The 20,720-nt window shown below is 40.6% G+C and overlaps 1 protein-coding gene across 3 annotated transcripts in view; it reads right to left on the bottom strand.

Moving 5' to 3' along the window:
* Window positions 1-20,077: 20,077 nt before the first annotated feature.
* nrm (neuromusculin) overlaps window positions 20,078-20,720 on the bottom strand; it is a 62,341-nt gene continuing 61,698 nt past the window's right edge. For 2 of the 3 annotated variants that reach the window (XM_070285129.1, XM_070285131.1), the window contains one exon: window positions 20,078-20,557. In XM_070285129.1, coding sequence (XP_070141230.1) covers window positions 20,411-20,557 — 147 coding nt within the window. In that variant the 3' untranslated portion in view covers window positions 20,078-20,410. The remainder of the gene's footprint in view (window positions 20,558-20,720) is intronic. The other variant, XR_011444819.1, reaches the window with a different exon arrangement.

The following is a 20,720-nucleotide window of genomic DNA, read 5'->3' as shown; positions in this document are numbered from 1 at the left end:
ACGGAGTGGATGACCGCTTGCAAAGCAATTTAAGCACAACTGCTTTTTCTCAATGTATGAAGTACGATCTTCTATCGTCATTTGGAGGAAGCGTGGACATTTACGCACTGGATGGTTCTCTGCAGAACACAAATCGCATCTTTTGGATACGCGTACTAAAGGATTGTAGTACTCGTGGCGACTGGTTGGAGATTGTCGGTTTAGACGAACGGAGGCATATCGTAGGAGGCTGGAGAGAATCGATGGTTTCCAGAGTTCTATGGCGCTCAGTAAGGAAAGAATCGAGTTCTAGCCACGACGGAATATCGGTTTTATTTGTTAAGGATTGCTCCCATAAGGAAAGCGTCAGCTTTGGAAGCTTCGTGGAGCACAAATAAACCAGGAGGCAGTCCCAATTATCCGTAGGAAGGCCGGACAGAGTTAGGGATGTGAGGCAATTTTGAATTGTATTTTGCAGCTCCTTCAAGGCTGCCGATGACTCACGTTCAATGGACTGAATGTTCAGTAATTTCTTCAGTTGGCTGTTCACCAACGCGCGTTTATTTTCGAAACGCTCAGTTAGGTTTCCCCATGCTGAGCGGAAACCGTCATTGGTGAGTGGCGAATTGGAAACTATAGAATGAGCTTCACCACTAGTCTTGGCATTTAAATGGAACAACTTTTCTACAGGGGTCAGCGTAGGATTGTCGATATAGACCGCTGTGAAAAGGTCCCGGAAAGTCGGCCAGCGAAGATAATCGCCCGAGAAAACTTCCGTTTCGCACGGAGGAAGCCGACAGCCAGACGGAAAGGAATTTTGGGGCGCAGGAGGTTGGACTGGAGCTGCTTTAGCAGAGATCGTATCGATTTGTTCCATGAACTTGGCGGCACACCGTTCATAAATGGAATAGGTGTCGTCGTATTTTGCCTTAAGGGTAGGCAAGGTGTCTGCAGCGCCCTCGAAGCCAACTGAAATTAGCTCTGAACAAGCTTCGTACTCTGTCTCGACCTTATCCCATAGCGCTCGGACTTGGTCGAGATGAATTTGGCAGGTGTATTTGGATGAAGTGGGTGCTGCTGGATTGCAGACTCTAGAGTCGAAGTGCCTCAGACGGTCAGAAATCAAAGTAAATTTGTTCAAAATAGTTGAAGTCATTTTATATATTTTTTTTTTACAAAAATGTAATGTAAATATATATTAAAATGTATGGGTCGAAGTTTGATTGGGAATTTAGGAACCAATCGGACTCGGAATAATTATTTTTGCTATAATAATTATATTTGTGGAAAATTGTATTTTCTCCCTTGGAATTTAAAACGGAAATATGCAATTTAATTTAATAATTCCGGTCAGCAGCGAATAATATACGGTCACACTAGTGCGGATACGGAAGCGCACTTGGATTTCTAACTTAATTCGTTAGTTGGAATTTTAATATAAAATAATTTACAAATTATTTTATTGATCTGGACTTATGTGATTGACCGGTGCTGTATTTTGGAACCAATACGTGTGTATGTCTATTTGTGCACTTTTCGTATGCAAGTGCAAAATAGCGGAGATAAGGAGAGGCGGAAAATATTGCCAAATATCGGAGCGTCGTATGCAGACGATTATGTATGTATGTAAATACGTATTGCAGCTCAGGATAGAGCGAGGAAGTAAAAAACAACAAATATATGTACGAATTAAATAAATTTGTAATTTTAGTAGCTGCGGACAGTTATTGTTGTAAATTTGTAAATATAAGTTTCGGAGTGAAGTGGACTGTATCTGTAGTATGTATGTAAATGTAAGTAAATGCTAGCAGGAACACAGTTAACGAAGAGGAATTGAGAACTATTGGAATTAAATTCTCACTGTGGCTATTGCATTTATTTAAACACACTTTTGGATTTCGGCACAGAAATTTGACACAAATTTAGAAAATTTGGAAACCGAATTATTTTGAATTTGGAATTGGAAGTTATTATGCTGCCGTGTGTCGGATTAATCGGACTTGGATTTAGACAATAATCATACAGAGAAGTTAAGACGAATTGAGTTTCGCAAAACCTAACTGTATGACCGGCAGCAATAATATATTTGAACTTATCTTGTGCGGTTTTAAAGCCACCGGAGCTGCTGGTAGATGCGACGAAAAATCCGGCTCTGATGGACCAAATGTCCAAATGTCCATTTCAGCTTTAACCTGAAATGCACTCGAAATAAGAACACGGAGACTTGCCGGGGTTTTACGCGACGTGCGTCGATGTTTATTAGTAGAAGGAGTAATTGGTACTAAATATAAAAAGGAAACTAATGCTAGGGAGAGCGGATTGGAAGCTCTAGGACTGGAAGTCCGGAGGAAGAGGGAGAGAAAAGGAGAGCGTTCGGGATCACACTGCCTCCCGAAATTGAGCGCCTTTCTGGCGTGAACAGTGTTAACCGATATATCCCGAATGAGAATTTTGAAATTCGCAGAAGCGAAAGAATAAAAGATAAGCCACTAGTACCTTATAAGCTTTTGAATAATTGTTTGCTATATTCTCAAACTATTTTTAATGACATACCCAATACTTACAATGACTTAAAAGATAGAGACGACAGGCTAAAATGGGAACAAGCGATTAAAGAAGAGTTAGATGCTCATTTTATTAATGAAACTTGGACTCTTGTTGAGAAACCTAATAATAAAAACATTATAAACTGTAGATGGGTTTTTACAATAAAGAAAGATGAGTCGCATAACCCTATCAAATATAAAGCTAGACTTGTTGCTTGTGGTTACTCACAACAATATTTGATTGATTATGACGAAACCTTTGCACCAGTAGCAAAGATAACTAGTTTCCGCTTTATTTTAGCCTTATCAAATCAATACGACCTTAAGATACACCAAATGGATGTAAAGACAGCGTTTTTGAATGGACATTTAGAAGATGAAATTTATATGTCCCTTCTCCAAGGCCTAGATTGTAAAAACAACAAAGTCTGTAAATTAAATAAATCAATTTACGGTCTTAAACAAGCTGCCAGATGTTGGTATAATACGTTTGAGAAAATAGTAACAGCAGCTGGGTTTGTTAGTTGTGCTGTAGACCATTGCATTTATTTTCTTGATAAAGGAGACATAAATAAAAATATATATCTGTTATTATTTGTGGTTGATCTGGTCATAGCCACCTCACATTTAGATACGATGTCCAGATTTAAGGACTATTTAAAAGGTAAACTTAGAATGACTGACTTGGGGGAAATCAAATATTTTATTGGGATAAAAATAAATAGATGTGAAGGTAAACTTGAATTAAGTCAAACTGCTTACATTAATAACGTCTTAAATAAATTTGGTATGAATGAATGTAATCCATAAGCATTGCTAATAATCCCACATGCCACAAGAGAACGAAACATATTGATATTAAATACCATTTTTCTAGGGAACAAGTTGAACAAAAACTAATAACTATTGAGCATCTTCCTATAGAAAACCAACTGGCAGATATTTTGACGAAGCCCTTGCCTGGACCCCGTTTCATCGCACTAAGAGATCAAATGGGTCTTTACTGATGTGAAGTTGGATTTCTATATTACAAATCTCCTTGCTTTGAATATATATAATATTCATACATTCAAAAATTAATAATAATAATAAATATTTTTTTTGTTTTCTTATTTCTTTTATATACAGCTTATTTCACTTTATTCACATATGAGAAATTAATAGTTAATATTTTGTATTTTCCTAATTTAATTACTACGTTAATATTGTAATACATTCAATTTAAGTTATATTGGTCTGGTTGGGTTTTTTTTCTGGGTTTCCCCAACCCCTTGCAACAAATGTTGGACTTATTTTTGTAATACTCCCCAGAGTGCTCGACTTATCAAAATAGAAGTTTAATCATTGTATTTAGTTTATATTAAAGTATAATCTATGTTTATTTTGAGGAGGTGTGTAAGAATATCCCTATTAAATGAGAAATGCAAAATAAACATAGCTTGTGCGATAAATAATCGCATGGTTGCACTCTCATATTTTAGTTCCGATATGTCTACATGAGCTTACCATCTCTAGTTTTTCTGCCCTTTTTGATTTGAGAACGAAACAGATAAGTCGAGCTATAAAAGCTATATTAAATTAACAATATAAAAACCATAAAATCAAACGTGTCGTGTTTTGCATTGGGCTGGATTTCAACAGTTTTCGATGCTCTACACGACAACACTAATATAGTTTGCGTAGTGCTTCTGATTTTCGAAAACAGAGGGTCGGGTTTACCCACACTGTCGGCTTTACCCCACCTTACCCTAAACCAGCGATGGGCACGAGATCTAACGGTTTGAGCAGCAGCTCGCTGAAAAAAAAAAAAAAAACATCAACCCCCAGCGTTGCGAACCGTCGCACCCACGCGACACACAGAATGTGCGAGCCGAGAAAATACACTGACAAAAACTTTTTGAGTAGATCAATATCTTCAGCCATTTTTACGTGCATTTATGTCCGCCTAAGAAAAACGACTGCAAAAGAAATCCAAACTTTTTTCTTTAGTGCAGAAGTCAACGCTAGCCGCACAGTTCCCTTTAAAATTGTTCTTGTTTTTGGGACGATGTGCGAGTTCGGGTCGCTTGTGTTTTGTTGTTGCAAACTCGGGATCGCGGCGATGGGCTCGCTACCTGCGCCAAAGGTCAGTGTGGTTGTTTTTGTAAATCTTCACGGTTCGCTGGTCGCGAGCACTGCACTTGTGTAGCGCTTGCTCGGGTTAAAGATACTTTTGTAGCGCCACCTATGGGATGATCGCACCGCGTTGCCACTCAAGCAGCGTTTGAAAAACTACGCTACTCCCGTAGTATTTCATTTTGCTATTGCTACCGCTCTCACTCTGACGAGAGCCGTAGCAGAGCCGTAGCAGAAAAACGGCAAAGCCTATGCTCTGCTCTGCTCGTAGTTTTGCCGCTTCAAAACTACAGCTAAAGCTATAGCAAAAAATTCAAAACAGTTGCTCTGCGTAGCCGTAGCAAAAAATTGAGAGCGAGATGAGAGCGAGAGCAGAGCAGAAGGAATTTCGTCATATGCTACGAGCCGTAGCTACGGCTGTCGCGTGCCCCTGTTTCCCTCTCTTTCTGTCCTCCTGCGTTTTGTTTTGGTTTTCTGCTGCATACCTGCTCGAAGAAGTCGTTAAAAGAAAATATTAGAAAAATTTAAATAAACAACATTATTTAATTCGAAAACATAAAGATTAGATTTAGATTTTTTATTCATATATTAAAGCAAAAATTAAAATAAAGACAAATGACAAAGAAAGAATATTTTGCATCTTTCTTACATATGCACCGTTTCTTTACGTTTGTAGCTTTAAAAGCGTGTAAAGAAAATATATATATTTTTTTTTGCATCTTTCTAATGCACCGTTTCTTTACGTTTGTAGCTTTAAAAGCGTGTAAAGAAAATATTTTTTTTTTTTGCATCTTTGAAATGCACCGTTTCTTTACGTTTGTAGCTTTCAAAGAATGCCTGTAAAGAAAATATTTTTGGCACTTTTGAGTTTTGATTCAACGCGGAAACATGACACCGGCAAAGAATACGATTAACATTTTTAAATATTACGAGGAAATTGATTCCGAACATGTTAAATGTAAGACTTGTTTTAAAAATCTTAAAAACGACCGTGTGTTTAATTTAAAAAAACATTTGCAACTACATAATATCCAACCTGAGCAAAAAGAACATGATTCTGGTGGCGTGACAAAAAAAAACATAAAACATCAACTTATTAAAGTTAAAATTAATAAAAAGAATTTAATCCGGTCATACATCGGTCTGGTCACCGAAGATAATATTCCATTTAATGTGCTAAATTCAAGGAATATGCGGAATATAATTGACCCCATATGTCAAGGTCTTAACGCAAAAAATGGTAAAAACATTACATTAAATGGAAGCAAATGTAAATCTGTTCTGAACCAAGTCGCAACAAATGTAAGAATTGAAATACAAGCAGAGTGTAAAAATCGACTGCTGTCTCTAAAAATTGACAGTGCAACGCGTCTTGATCGAAATATATTCGGGATCAGTGCTCAGTTCATCAGAAAAAACGAAATTAAATCGCGAATTCTTGGAATGGTGGAACTTAATGGAGCCGGTTCAAGTTCATCTAAGAATCTCGCCAAAGAAATTATTTCTGTGTTGGACAAATACGAAATAGCACTAAGCCAAATTGTTTCGATTACATCAGATAACGGAGCTAATATGTTAAAAACATCTAAGATTTTATCTGAAATGCATTTGACCGATGATGATATTGACGATGGTTGTATCGAAGAAAACATTGATTACACAAGGCAAATCGATCTTTTTGACACTGCAGAATATATTCAAGTGGGCGAGATACAAGTATGTCGCTGTGCAGCACACACTGGACAGCTTTGTGCACTTGATGTGACAAAAAAGGCAAATATCAAAGAGTATTTGTTAACCTGCCGTAACCTTACCAAATACATTCGAAAGTCGTCAAACGGCTACCGGGATTTATTTGAACTAAGAAATTTTAAATTACCGCAATTGGATTGTCCGACTAGATGGGAACAACATATAATATGATTGACCAACTGAATAAAGCGAAAAATGTATTGAGCCTTATTGACACCATTGAGAATAAATCAAAAGACGATTATTTTGAAGTTAACGAACAACTATGGGATTTCATGGACTCTTACATTACCATTATGGCTCCACTACAAAAAACTATAGTGGAGTTTCAGCAAGAAAAATTACACTACGGAAATTTTTATGCTCTTTGGCTGGTTTGTAAACTATCTACAAACCAGATTTTAAAAACAAGCGGTTTAAATAAAGACTCGTTTACGTATATAATTGGAGAGGCGCTAATTGAAAGTATGGAGGCACGAACAAAAAAATTAATTGATAATGTTGGTTTCGACGCCTGTTTATATTTGGACCCGAGATTCCACCATATATTAGACAGCTCACAAAAAGGAAGAGCCATACATTTTTTAAAGACATTGTGGGCGCAAGTTAAAATGCATAGTCCCCTCCCAAATTCGGAATCATCCACTTTTTCCATGGGCTTGGAAAAAGAACAAAAAGAAAATAATTTCGATCTTTTGGACGACTTTTTAAGTACTAACGTTGTTCCAAACGAGTCGACAGATGTCCATGGCAAAATTGAAACGCTAAAATTGCCCTATATGAAATCTAGCACTAATGTTCTAAATTTCTGGAAAGAAAGAAAGTGCAGCGATCCAGAGCTTTATGTTCTCAGCAAAATATGTTTTGCTATACCGCCAACTCAAGTAAGATATTTTACTCTATATAAAACAAAACAAGTGTTTAATTTTCCTATATTTGTAGGTGACAATAGAGCGTGCTTTTTCATCCCTCAAACAGGTGATGTCGGATAATCGAAATCGGCTAAGTCACGAGACTTTGGAAAATATTCTTCTTGTCCGGCTTAACTCAACGCATTTAGATAGTGCGATCGACAATTTAAATTTGTTTGAAGACGACAGTTTTTTTGAAGAGGATTAGTTTTAGTTTTATGTGCAAAAGTATTTGTTCCTTACTTTTTATTCAATATGAAGACTGTACTTAATTTTTAATTAATTTTTGTTTTAATGTAAAAATTCTGAATGAAAAGAATACTTTATATTTTCGAATATGTTTTTCGAAATAATGTTGTTTATTTAAATTTTTCTAATATTTTCTTTTAACGACTTCTTCGAGCAGGTATGCAGCAGAAAACCAAAACAAAACGCAGGAGGACAGAAAGAGAGGGAAACAGGGGCACGCGACAGCCGTAGCTACGGCTCGTAGCATATGACGAAATTCCTTCTGCTCTGCTCTCGCTCTCATCTCGCTCTCAATTTTTTGCTACGGCTACGGCTACGCAGAGCAACTGTTTTGAATTTTTTGCTATAGCTTTAGCTGTAGTTTTGAAGCGGCAAAACTACGAGCAGAGCAGAGCATAGGCTTTGCCGTTTTTCTGCTACGGCTCTGCTACGGCTCTCGTCAGAGTGAGAGCGGTAGCAATAGCATAGCACTATTTTTATGAATTTTGCTGCTATGGAGCAGTAAATGAAAACCCTGCACTCAAGCAGAGGACGGAATGGAAGATAAGATGAAAACAGAATTTTATCCGTGAGAGGAGCGATGACATAGGCTCGGGTGCAATGTCAGGTTTCGGTTGCGACCCGAAGTGGGTTCAAAAGAAGGGAGAGGGTTCCCGCTCGAAGCGCGGCGTCTCTAATGACATTGCGAAATCTGCACTGAAACGGAGAGGTTCCAAAAATCGGTCCGGCTGAAGTTCTACCTATAACCCGAAAAGCTAACGGCAGTGTTTAATATTTTGTGACCAGTGGTTTCATTCTGCGGCTAGGCCAGCTTTCCCTCAGTGTCCACGAAGAAATAGGGCGAAAAGCCTGGAGTCCCCTGGGTAAGCGAGTGCGGGAAGAGTGACGAAAAGTGTGCAGAATATTAACAGTGAAATTTTGGCTTAGGCTTGGGGCTCGAAAAAAGGGGTCAAGAGTTCCGACGTCTCCGTCTGGGAGGGCGCATCGACCTGGCCCGATCGGAAGTTGGATCGAGAAGCAGCAGCGAGACCGACCGTCAGCAGCAAGATAAGGAAACTTCCAGCCTCGGCCCTCAGCTAAGCGCAGAAGCGACGGAAGCAGCGGAAGCAGAAACGGCGGCGAGAGAAGTGCCAGAAATCCAATAAAACCTCCTCATAAATAGCAGCAGAGGCAGAAAAATTTAACCACCGCGCATACGCGCTAATTTTCGACCCATTTCTATTCTCCTCGTAGCATGAAAAAGAATATGTGAAAGGGCAAAGTCCAGAGGTTTAAGTAGCGGCTTTCTTCGTCTCTTTTATGTCCCATTTTTTTTTGTCTCGAGCTGGAACCCAAAAGGGATCAAATGGGAAGTAACGCTTCGATTTCAAGCCAAGCCAGCGAAGAAGGCTAAAAGACTCTGAGATTTCTTTATTAGTTCCGGATGACTGCTGAGATTTATTTTTATTTAAATATATAGGTTAAATTTTAATTTTTTTCCGTATTTTTCATCAGAGCTTAAGGGCGGTAAAAGAGAGAGTAGAAAGCCAAGATGGCGACATAGAGAAAGAAACTAAGCATAATTATCCGTTTTTCCTAATTTTTATGTTGCATGAAATATTTAACTAAAACGACAGTAATTGTTTTGCATTCAATGCACAGTGGGAAGATTCGGGTTTTTGTCGCTGAGAAGTGTGAGGCCTTTTATTTCTTTTCCCTCCACAGCTAGCACCGAGGAAAGCGCTTTCGTCGATGGATGTTAGTAATGAGTGAGTGATATGCCCATATTTTCCTATCTCTGGCCCCTGATCGAAATATAAAAAAAATATAATGAAGTAATGACAATTGAGAATGCCATAATTTAAAGGTTAATTTTGTCGGATCATCCCACAGTTCGGCTTTGCGTTTTTCTTTCTCTTTTGCTCGCGCCCCTGCTGATATAAATCCATTTTAATTGTGTATGATTATGTTTTAAATTGTTTTACCTTTTATGTATTTTTAAAATTTAGTTTATGTTCGAAATTTATTTATTTATGTACCAGCATGTTAAGAAATATTATTTTTAATTTGTTAGAATAAAAATTATAATGTTTTAAAGGAATTTGAAAGTGACCGCGGCTAGCGTATGCTTGTGATGTAGGGTAGCACGACAAAGGGGTCGCTCAGGCTATTATGCTCTGAGGCAGGAGCGACTGTAGGTAGGGAGGGCGAGCCAGATCCTCCAGGTCAGCAAAGGAGGTAAGAGGCGGTAGACAGCAGAAGGGGATCAATATATTCTGGGGCATTATTTCGACTGTTTGTGTGTTATCTCTATCCGGTTTTAATTGGCTTGTTTTAGCACGCGAGTATCGTAGTTATTATTAAAGGCAATCCGAGAGTCGAGCAAGACCACCACTCCTATAGCCGACGAGCCGCAGCCGGACACTATTTCCGCGTGCGCTCGAATCTCGAGGATCCATCCAGCCGAATATATAGTTAAGTGTAGCCGCTCGTTACATTTATAAATTATATAGATAAAGTAATAATAATAAAGATTGGCGCCCAAGCGTGTGGCCTCATATATATTTTTATGTGACTCACACACACCCAAACACAGAAGTATTTGCCAAAAATTTTCTTTCAGTCAAGGGGTGGGCTAAAAACTAGGTTGTGTTGACAGGTAGTCACTAAGCCACGGTTGCTCCAGCTGTTAGGAAATCATAGTCTATTTCCACTCATAGTTGTTCGCATTGTTGTTATTGCCAAACAGCGATAAGCAACGCTCGTCAATTTTTCTAAATTCTCTTTTGTGCTGTTCGAAACCTTTTGGTTGTAAATAAGTGCATTTTAATTGCAAGCATTGCTATGCTTGCTGGCCGACTTATATTATTGATTTTTGATTTTGATTCTGATTTTTGATTTTTGATTTATGACTTTTGATTTTTGATTTTTTGATTTTTGGATTTTTGATTTTTTGATTTGTGATTTTGATTTTGTATTTGGGACAAAGTTTTGTTTATATTTTTCATATTATTTTGTATTATCGTTAGTTATCTGCGTTTAAATAATTTTTTTGTATATTTTATTATTAAAAACATTTATTAAAAGAACCTAAAAGTCCTAGTTCTGAGGAAAGCCGGAGTTTATTTGTGGAACTTGGTAGAACGAAATAGATTCCATAGCGATCTTGGGGTTCGGAACTTGGATAAATTCTATAGTTATTTATTTTAAACTTTTAATTTTTTTTATTTCTTAATTTCCTTATAATTTTATCGTTAATTTTAGTTTTAAATAATTGTATTTTGTCGTTTTTATTTATTTTATCACTTTATTGTGGGTGTCTCGTAGGCGTCTCAAACTCATTATTCCGTTTTGCCAGAGAAATTTTCTTTTGAGAGATCATGGATCCAGAGGCTTCGGGGTCACCGAAATGCATGCTCTGCGACAAGACCTTGTCGCCAGACCAAGTGACACGGGGAAATTGTGGACATTCATTCCACAAGGAATGCGCGGAAGCATTGGTCAGAAAGCAGGGTAATTGTCCTGGTTGCGAGGCCAAGGGAACTGCCAGCAAAACGGCAAGGACCCCAGTTGCTAAAAAGGCAGCCACAAGCAGCATTGACGCAGAAGCGATCAGTAGGATAGTGGCGTTCAAGATAGGCCCACCTCCGCCTTTTCCTCGGATTTGGGTAGTCGTCCTGATAAAGTCGGACAAATAATCAGCAGCTGGAAGTTGCGATTCAATGGGGCTCAAGATGGGTTAAACGTAGATAAATTCTTATACCGAGTTGAGGCTTTAACACGGCAGACACTTAATTCGCGGTTCGATTTGGTTTGCGGCAACGCCAGTGTACTGTTTGATGGGAAGGCGCGGGAATTCTATTGGCGTTTTCACAAAGAGTCAGATAGCTCAAGGTGGGATCTGCTTACAGAAGCTTTACGCAAGCAGTTCCGAGATACGAGAACGGATGTGGATCTGAGAGAGTCAATTCGAGATAGGAAACAGAGAGAAAAGGAAAGCTTTGACTCTTTTTACGATGCCATCGTGCAGATAACGGACTGTCTTGAAGTTCCAATGCCAGAAAAAGATCTAATTGAAACACTTCGCAGGAACTTACGGCCGGAAATACGGCATGAGCTTTTAAACGTAAGAATAGACTCCGTTCAAAAGCTTCGCGATATTTGTCGGCGTAGAGAAGGGTTCTTTGAGGACGTTAAGCGTACTTATGGATATCAAAAGCCAGCTCCTTATCGGAAGCAGGTATCTGAGCTATTGCAGGACTATTTCTCGGATGACGCTTCGGAGTTTTCCGACGCGGATCAGGTAGCGGAGGTAGACGCACTTGCACTTATATGTTGGAATTGTAGAAAAGAGGGGCATCGTTATCATGATTGTGAAGAAAAAAGAAAGATATTTTGCTACGGCTGTGGCGCCCCGAATTCTTATAAACCATCCTGTCGCAAGTGTCAAAAAAACTCGAAGCTGAACACACGACCCCGACAACAGCCGTGTGTTCCTCGGGAAAAGCCAGCGAATCCAGATGTCAACTAGCTGAGTATTTCGAGAAATTAGAGGCAGATACTGTCGGCAATCCGCCGCTTTTCTGGCCTCAGGCTTTGAAAAACAAGCTAATACCGAATATATCAACAAAAATAGCTAAAACGTGCTCGCGAAATGCAAAGAGGATTAGGAACAAGTGGCAAGTGGCAAAAACGATCGACGCCATCAGATATAAAAGCCAGGATAGACGCCCATATGCTGAAGTTCGCCTGTTAGACAGAGTGGTACTTGGCCTTTTAGATACTGGTGCATCCATGAGTGTTGTGGGCGGGAATCTGGCCGAACAAATCATCAAACAAAGAATACCTTTTAAGAGGGTGGCAACCATAGTAAATACAGCCGATGGTCAACAGCAAAGAGTGATAGGTCGATTTAAAACTCCGATTCAGTATGAGGAAAAGAAACAAGAGCTTGATTTATATATCATTCCTTCGCTGAGTCAGGATTTATATTTGGGTATCGATTTTTGGACCGCTTTCGACCTGTTGCCTCCTGAGATGAGTATAGAGGAATTGTGTAGTGACGCGCATGTTCTGTCTGATATCCAGCAAGCCAAATTGCAGGCAGTCATTGAGCAGTTTCCATCTTTTGCGGTTTTGGGTTTGGGAAAAACGAGTTGCTCTATGAGGAAGTCAATCGCATGATTCAGCTCGGTGTAATCGAGGAATCAGATAGCCCTTGGTCTTCGCCCGTGGTATTGGTGCAGAAACCAGGGAAGGTGCGACTTTGCCTCGACAGCAGGAAGGTGAACGCTGTGACAAAGAAAGATGCATATCCTTTGCCACAAATAGATGCCATACTCAGTCGATTACCCAAAGCAAATTTTATTTCTAGCCTCGATCTTAAAGATGCGTACTGGCAAATTCCATTAGATCCGCAGTCGCGCGATAAAACCGCATTCACGATCCCGGGCAAGCCATTGTACCAATACAAGGTAATGCCTTTCGGTTTAACGAATGCATCGCAGACAATGACTAGGCTGATGGATAAGGTAATACCAGCGGAACTCAGAAACGAAGTTTTCGTGTATCTAGATGATCTCTTGATTGTCTCAGACAGCTTTGAGGGTCACTTAGGGGTGTTGAAGACAGTTGCTAGCCACATAAAAGCCGCTGGTTTGACACTCAATGTGGAGAAGAGTAAATTTTGCATGAGGAACGTTAAATATTTGGGCCATATAGTGGGCGAAGGAGTAGTGCGAACGGATCCAGATAAAATATCTGCAATGACGGATTTTCCGTTACCAAGATCTTTGAAGGCATTAAGAAGATTTCTTGGAATGGTCGGTTGGCACTGGAAATTCATAAGCAATTTTGCAGCGGTATCAGCTCCCTTGACTGATCTCTTAAAGCCCAGGCAAAAATTTGTTATGACTCCGGAAGGAGAAGAAGCATTCACAAAATTAAAAGAGATGCTTTGTTCTGCCCCAGTTCTTCGTAGTCCGGACTTCAGTAAGCCATTTTATATCCATTGCGATGCTAGCAACTCCGGAGTTGGAGGAGTGTTAGTGCAGAAATCGGAAAGTGGCGAAGAATGTCCGATAGCTTTTGTCTCGAAAAAGTTGAACAAGGCTCAGAAGTCGTACACTGTTAGCGAGAAGGAGTGTTTGGCGGCAATTATTTGCATAAAGCGATTTCGAGCTTACGTGGAGGGCCATGATTTCACTGTCATCACTGATCATGCGTCCCTCAAGTGGCTTATGTCCCAAACGGATTTAAACTCTAGGCTTGCTCGGTGGGCGTTGAAACTTCAAGGCTTCACTTTCAAAATTGAGCATCGGAGTGGTAAGCTGAATGTGGTCCCTGATGCGTTATCCCGAGTCAATGAGGAAGAGATAGCGGCCGTAGATGCAAGTCATGGGCTATTAGTTGATCTTGAATCTTCCCATTTTCGCGATCCTGACTATGTAGAGTTAGTCGAAAAGGTTGAGGCTAATGCAAGTAACATCCCAGATTTAAAAGTAGCTGACGGATTTCTCTATAAAAAGACAGAGCATTTAACAGGAGACCTGATGCATGATAAATTTTGTTGGAAGCTATGGATTCCTATGGGCTTGGTGCCCGAAGTTCTCAGGAAGGCTCACGATGATCCCTTAGCCTCTCATGGAGGGGTCCATAAAACTCTAGAGAGGATAAGGAGATATTATTACTGGCCTAGATTAGTGAAGGACGTGAAGGAATACATTCAGGCGTGCGACACCTGCAAGATGACTAAGGCTCCCAATAGCACATTGAGACCACCCATGGGAGTAGCTCCAGAGTCCGCGAGGCCTTTCCAAAAGCTATATGTGGATTTTTTGGGTCCGTATCCTAGGTCTAGAAGTGGGAATGTGGCCATATTTATCGTCCTAGATCACTACAGCAAGTTCGTTTTCCTTAAGGCGGTGAAGAAACTGACAGCGGATGTTGTTGTAAAGTATATGCAGCAGGATCTATTCCACACCTTTGGTGTCCCTGAGACTATTATCTCAGACAATGGATCTCAGTTTAAATCGGAAGTATTCCAAAAGCTGTTAAGGGAATACAAGATTTCGCATACTTGTACTGCAGTTTACTCGCCCCAAGCTAATGCGTCCGAGCGAGTGAATCGATCCGTCATAGCTGCCATACGATCGTATGTACGCAGCGACCAGAAAGATTGGGACGAGCAGTTAAGTAGCATCTGCTGTGCTCTCAGATCAGCGGTCCACTCAAGTCTAGGCACGTCACCTTACTACATGATCTTTGGGCAGCATTTCATCTCATCAGGTGCAACTTATAAATTGCTGAGAGCTCTCAATCTGCTCGAAGATAGGTCTCTGGCGTTCACGAAGGAGGATTCTCTAGAACTTGTTCGCAGTAAAGCCTTGGAGGTGATGAAAAATCAATTCGAAAAGAATGAAAAGAGATACAATTTGCGGTCAAAGGAAGTATCTTTTAGTGAAGGCCAAGAAGTCTACCGAAGAAATTTTAAGCAGAGCAATTTTGCAGCAGGGTATAACGCGAAATTAGGTCCGTCCTTTATAAAAGCAAGGGTAAAGAAAAAGATTGGACAAGCTTATTATGATCTCGAGGACTTGCAAGGGCGTTATGTTGGTAGGTTCCATGCCAAGGACATAAAACAATAGCCTCGCAAGCTGTTTTATCAGTCTTGGAGTGTTGACCCCCAAGTCTGATCTTGGTGGGGGGGTAGCGCTTGCTCGGGTTAAAGATACTTTTGTAGCGCCACCTATGGGATGATCGCACCGAGTTGCCACTCAAGCAGAGGACGGAATGGAAGATAAGATGAAAACAGAATTTTATCCGTGAGAGGAGCGATGACATAGGCTCGGGTGCAATGTCAGGTTTCGGTTGCGACCCGAAGTGGGTTCAAAAGAAGGGAGAGGGTTCCCGCTCGAAGCGCGGCGTCTCTAATGACATTGCGAAATCTGCACTGAAACGGAGAGGTTCCAAAAATCGGTCCGGCTGAAGTTCTACCTATAACCCGAAAAGCTAACGGCAGTGTTTAATATTTTGTGACCAGTGGTTTCATTCTGCGGCTAGGCCAGCTTTCCCTCAGTGTCCACGAAGAAATAGGGCGAAAAGCCTGGAGTCCCCTGGGTAAGCGAGTGCGGGAAGAGTGACGAAAAGTGTGCAGAATATTAACAGTGAAATTTTGGCTTAGGCTTGGGGCTCGAAAAAAGGGGTCAAGAGTTCCGACGTCTCCGTCTGGGAGGGCGCATCGACCTGGCCCGATCGGAAGTTGGATCGAGAAGCAGCAGCGAGACCGACCGTCAGCAGCAAGATAAGGAAACTTCCAGCCTCGGCCCTCAGCTAAGCGCAGAAGCGACGGAAGCAGCGGAAGCAGAAACGGCGGCGAGAGAAGTGCCAGAAATCCAATAAAACCTCCTCATAAATAGCAGCAGAGGCAGAAAAATTTAACCACCGCGCATACGCGCTAATTTTCGACCCATTTCTATTCTCCTCGTAGCATGAAAAAGAATATGTGAAAGGGCAAAGTCCAGAGGTTTAAGTAGCGGCTTTCTTCGTCTCTTTTATGTCCCATTTTTTTTTGTCTCGAGCTGGAACCCAAAAGGGATCAAATGGGAAGTAACGCTTCGATTTCAAGCCAAGCCAGCGAAGAAGGCTAAAAGACTCTGAGATTTCTTTATTAGTTCCGGATGACTGCTGAGATTTATTTTTATTTAAATATATAGGTTAAATTTTAATTTTTTTTCCGTATTTTTCATCAGAGCTTAAGGGCGGTAAAAGAGAGAGTAGAAAGCCAAGATGGCGACATAGAGAAAGAAACTAAGCATAATTATCCGTTTTTCCTAATTTTTATGTTGCATGAAATATTTAACTAAAACGACAGTAATTGTTTTGCATTCAATGGCACAGTGGGAAGATTCGGGTTTTTGTCGCTGAGAAGTGTGAGGCCTTTTATTTCTTTTCCCTCCACAGCTAGCACCGAGGAAAGCGCTTTCGTCGATGGATGTTAGTAATGAGTGAGTGATATGCCCATATTTTCCTATCTCTGGCCCCTGATCGAAATATAAAAAAAAATATAATGAAGTAATGACAATTGAGAATGCCATAATTTAAAGGTTAATTTTGTCGGATCATCCCACAGTTCGGCTTTGCGTTTTTCTTTCTCTTTTGCTCGCGCCCCTGCTGATATAAATCCATTTTAATTGTGTATGATTATGTTTTAAATTGTTTTACCTTTTATGTATTTTTAAAATTTAGTTTATGTTCGAAATTTATTTATTTATGTACCAGCATGTTAAGAAATATTATTTTTAATTTGTTAGAATAAAAATTATAATGTTTTAAAGGAATTTGAAAGTGACCGCGGCTAGCGTATGCTTGTGATGTAGGGTAGCACGACAAAGGGGTCGCTCAGGCTATTATGCTCTGAGGCAGGAGCGACTGTAGGTAGGGAGGGCGAGCCAGATCCTCCAGGTCAGCAAAGGAGGTAAGAGGCGGTAGACAGCAGAAGGGGATCAATATATTCTGGGGCATTATTTCGACTGTTTGTGTGTTATCTCTATCCGGTTTTAATTGGCTTGTTTTAGCACGCGAGTATCGTAGTTATTATTAAAGGCAATCCGAGAGTCGAGCAAGACCACCACTCCTATAGCCGACGAGCCGCAGCCGGACACTATTTCCGCGTGCGCTCGAATCTCGAGGATCCATCCAGCCGAATATATAGTTAAGTGTAGCCGCTCGTTACACTTGTGCGTCTGCAATTGTGCGACATGCTGGCGCCTCCGAAAAAAGATAACGGTTTGAGCAGCGTGAGCAAATTGAGCCACTGCGTGCCCATCGCTGCCCTAAACATAATAAGTATAGGTAAAATGTAATGAAACTCTGTTTTGTGAGTGTTTTCAGCATTTAAATCTAAAATATAAACATCAAAACCATTCTAAGGGTATACAAACTTCTATTTGCTCAAATAAAAATAATTTGAAACCTAAAAAAAAAAAAGTACAATTACTTTTTTTTTTTGTGAAAACTGAAAAAAATTGTAATTTTTTTGGTTTTAAGGTTTTTGTGTAATTTAACCTGAAAGTCGACAAATTTACCCTTTTTTTGTGATGCAAAAAACGAAAGAAAGTTCAACTTTGAATGCTCATATATTCTAAAAAAATCTTAAATTTTATTTTATTGCAAATTCTGAATATTTGGGAATTTTTCTGTCGAATAAGTATGATTTAAAACAAGAAAGGAAGCTAACTTCGGACGCCGAAGTTTGTATACCCTTGCAGATTGGTTTTCATATTTATATTATAAATTATAATGCCGAAAACAGACACTAAACAGAGTTTCATAACATTTTACCTATACTTATTATGTTTATGACAGTGTGACTACGCTAAATTGTCGTCACAAAATAACATTAAGTTTAGAATTAATTGTACAATTAGGATATCCCATGAAGGGAATTATTTGAATTACGCGCGCTCATCGGCGATAGTGGCAGCGTCTGGCAACGCTGCGATCGATCGCGGCAGCGCTGCCGGCAGAAGTGGGTCACGGCCACACTACAGAATTAGGTCAGTTTTTAATTCCCGGAAAATTCTTGAGCTTACAAGTCGCGTCGCTTCGCAAAGGTCCTAAAAGTGCACGTGTAAATACTGCGTGTCCGCGTCGAGAAAACATCCTGCAGGTCCTTCGAGGACATCCGCGTCCAGTCGTAGGTGAGCATGACCGCCGGCCATTAACCATAGTCGGGATCCACCCCGCCCCCGTGCCGCAGTAACTTTAATTGAGAATAAAATATAATTAGAAATGCGCCACCAAATTGTGACTGTGCTTTTATCCCCCCGTCTTCGTTCGCGGGCCGGTGATCCTCGTCGGCAGTAACCATTCCCCTCCTGCTTTCCCCGTAGCACCGGAGCAATTCCGGGTGCGGGCGAAAGCCGGACGGGACCAGGAGCCCGTGGCTGCTGGATTCTTCCGAACCCGGACTTGCTGCGCGAGGCCGCCGGTCCCCTTCTTCTTGCCCGGCAGAGAGCCATCCCGCCGCTCGATTTTTCCGGGCGCGGATCTGGGGTTGGTCGCTGGATTCTTCCGAGCCAACTGTCCCGCTGCTGGATTCTTCCGAGCGTGGACGCAGGCATCGGCTGCTGGATTCTTCCGAGCCGTTGTCCCGCCCCAACGGACGCCGCGCCGCTGGATTTTTCCGAGCGTGGGCGTAGGTGTGGCTGCTGGATTATTCCGAGCCCTCTGAACAATCCTGCCGCTGGATTCTTCCGGGCGAGGATTCGGGGCTGGCTGCTGGATTTTTCCGAGCCAGTGGTCCCGCTGCTGGATTCTTCCGAGCGTGGACACAGGCCTTGGCTGCTGGACTCCTCCGAGCCTTTGTCCTGCCCCGAAGGCGCCCCGCTGCTGGATCATTCCGAGCGTGGGCGAGGGCGTGGCCGCTGGATTATACCGAGCCACTCGTCCCGCCGCTGGATAATTCCGAGCGCGGCCGCGGGCTTGACCGCTGGATCCTTCCGAGTCGCCCACTCTCGAGGCAGAACCGCCGCGGCTGGACAGATTCCGCGTGGCCAACATTAATTCAAGTATATATTTTTCACCTTACCCTAATTAATTATTTGGCGCTTTATGTTCTGGGCGTCTCACAATTATAAATTTTGTGAGGGGAGTCTGGGCCGCTGAGGTTTACCCCGGCCGCCCAGACGCTTCCTTACAACAGTTACAGTTATACATTCCCATTTTTACATTTTCTCTACATCAACGGATTGCTTTTATGGCAGCTATAAGATATAGTCGTCCGATTTTCATAAAATTTATACAAATATTCTGAAATAATACCAGAAGCTCATGTCTCAAAGTAGATTAAAATGGAATAATATTGAAAAACAGCCATGTTATATATTTTTTTTTTTTCTAAAAATTTATTGAACATTTGTATGGCAGCTATATGATATAGTCGTCCGACCCGGCCCGTTCCGACATATATAGCAGTGAGAGTATATAGAAGACTATATGCAAAGTTTCATTCAGATAGCTTTGAAACATAGGGACTAGTTTGCGTAGAAACGGACAGACGGACATGGCTAGATCGACTCGGCTGTTGATGCTGATCAAGAATATATATACTTTATAGGGTCGGAAACATCTCCTTTACTGCGTTGCAAACTTCTGACTGAAATTATAATACCCTGCAAGGGTATAAAAATGTGCGACGGCTTTTGTTCGAGAGGCGCTACTGTGCGTCGGTGAAATAGTCTTTGTTTTTGACACCAAACGAACTCTCGCAACCGCTGCTCCGAACACAGATCGAAAACAAGAACAAATATAAAGATCGAACTTCGTGAAGCCCTCGGGAGTAGCCGAACGTAGGTAGAATTTGTTTCGGCTATTTTGTTTCGCTGAAGTTTCATGTCATTTGTTTTTGTTCTTCGAACATGCCGCCAGGAATCGGACGGGAAAGGAATTTTGGAACTGAAGGAAAGGGATCTGCGACATCAGACAAGACGATTAGTAATATCACACATTGCATGCAGAGTACCCGCCAATTTCTAAGAAAACTGCTAAACGGCACAGGTTTCCTTTATTTTTGAGTTATATACTTAGTCTACTTCTAACCTAAGTTATTTAATATTAGTTAAATTACAGTTCTCTGTATATATATATATATATACATATAAGTCACATAACACTCATATGGGTTTTTACAGCTTAAAATTCTGAATCTATTTTGAATCAAATAAAATGTTGCTTTCGCAAAAACAATTATTTCTGCGAATTATTTAATTTAAATCTAAAATCACTTATACATTTTTAAAAATCATATTTTAACAAATTTCGTATATTTAGAATTTATAAAAAATGCACTGCAGAAGCTACAAACAATTTGCCAGTATTTCATTTAAGTTCACTTAACGCTCCTGTTTTTTTATTTTTTTTGACTTGGGCATATAGTGAAGCTGCTTTGTAGTTTATCGGTCCGTAATGTTGACTCTCAAGATCAGCATAAATAAATTCATCTTCAAAATTTTCGGCGTTCAAAGGCTGTTATGGATAGTTTAAGAAGATATTTTTCGATTAGAGTAAGGAGTTAAATATTTGGTTACTTATGCTCGGTAATCTTGGTATGCTCTGCTCTTCTCATGCAAATTATTAACATCGTTTTATAGTACTTTGATATCTAATTAAAAGTGTTAAACAATGGAAA

Source organism: Drosophila kikkawai, chromosome 3L, assembly GCF_030179895.1.
Source record: "Drosophila kikkawai strain 14028-0561.14 chromosome 3L, DkikHiC1v2, whole genome shotgun sequence".
Classification (NCBI taxonomy): domain Eukaryota; kingdom Metazoa; phylum Arthropoda; class Insecta; order Diptera; family Drosophilidae; genus Drosophila; species Drosophila kikkawai.
Note: the sequence above shows the minus strand (reverse complement) of the source record. Positions and strands in the feature narration are given on the sequence as shown.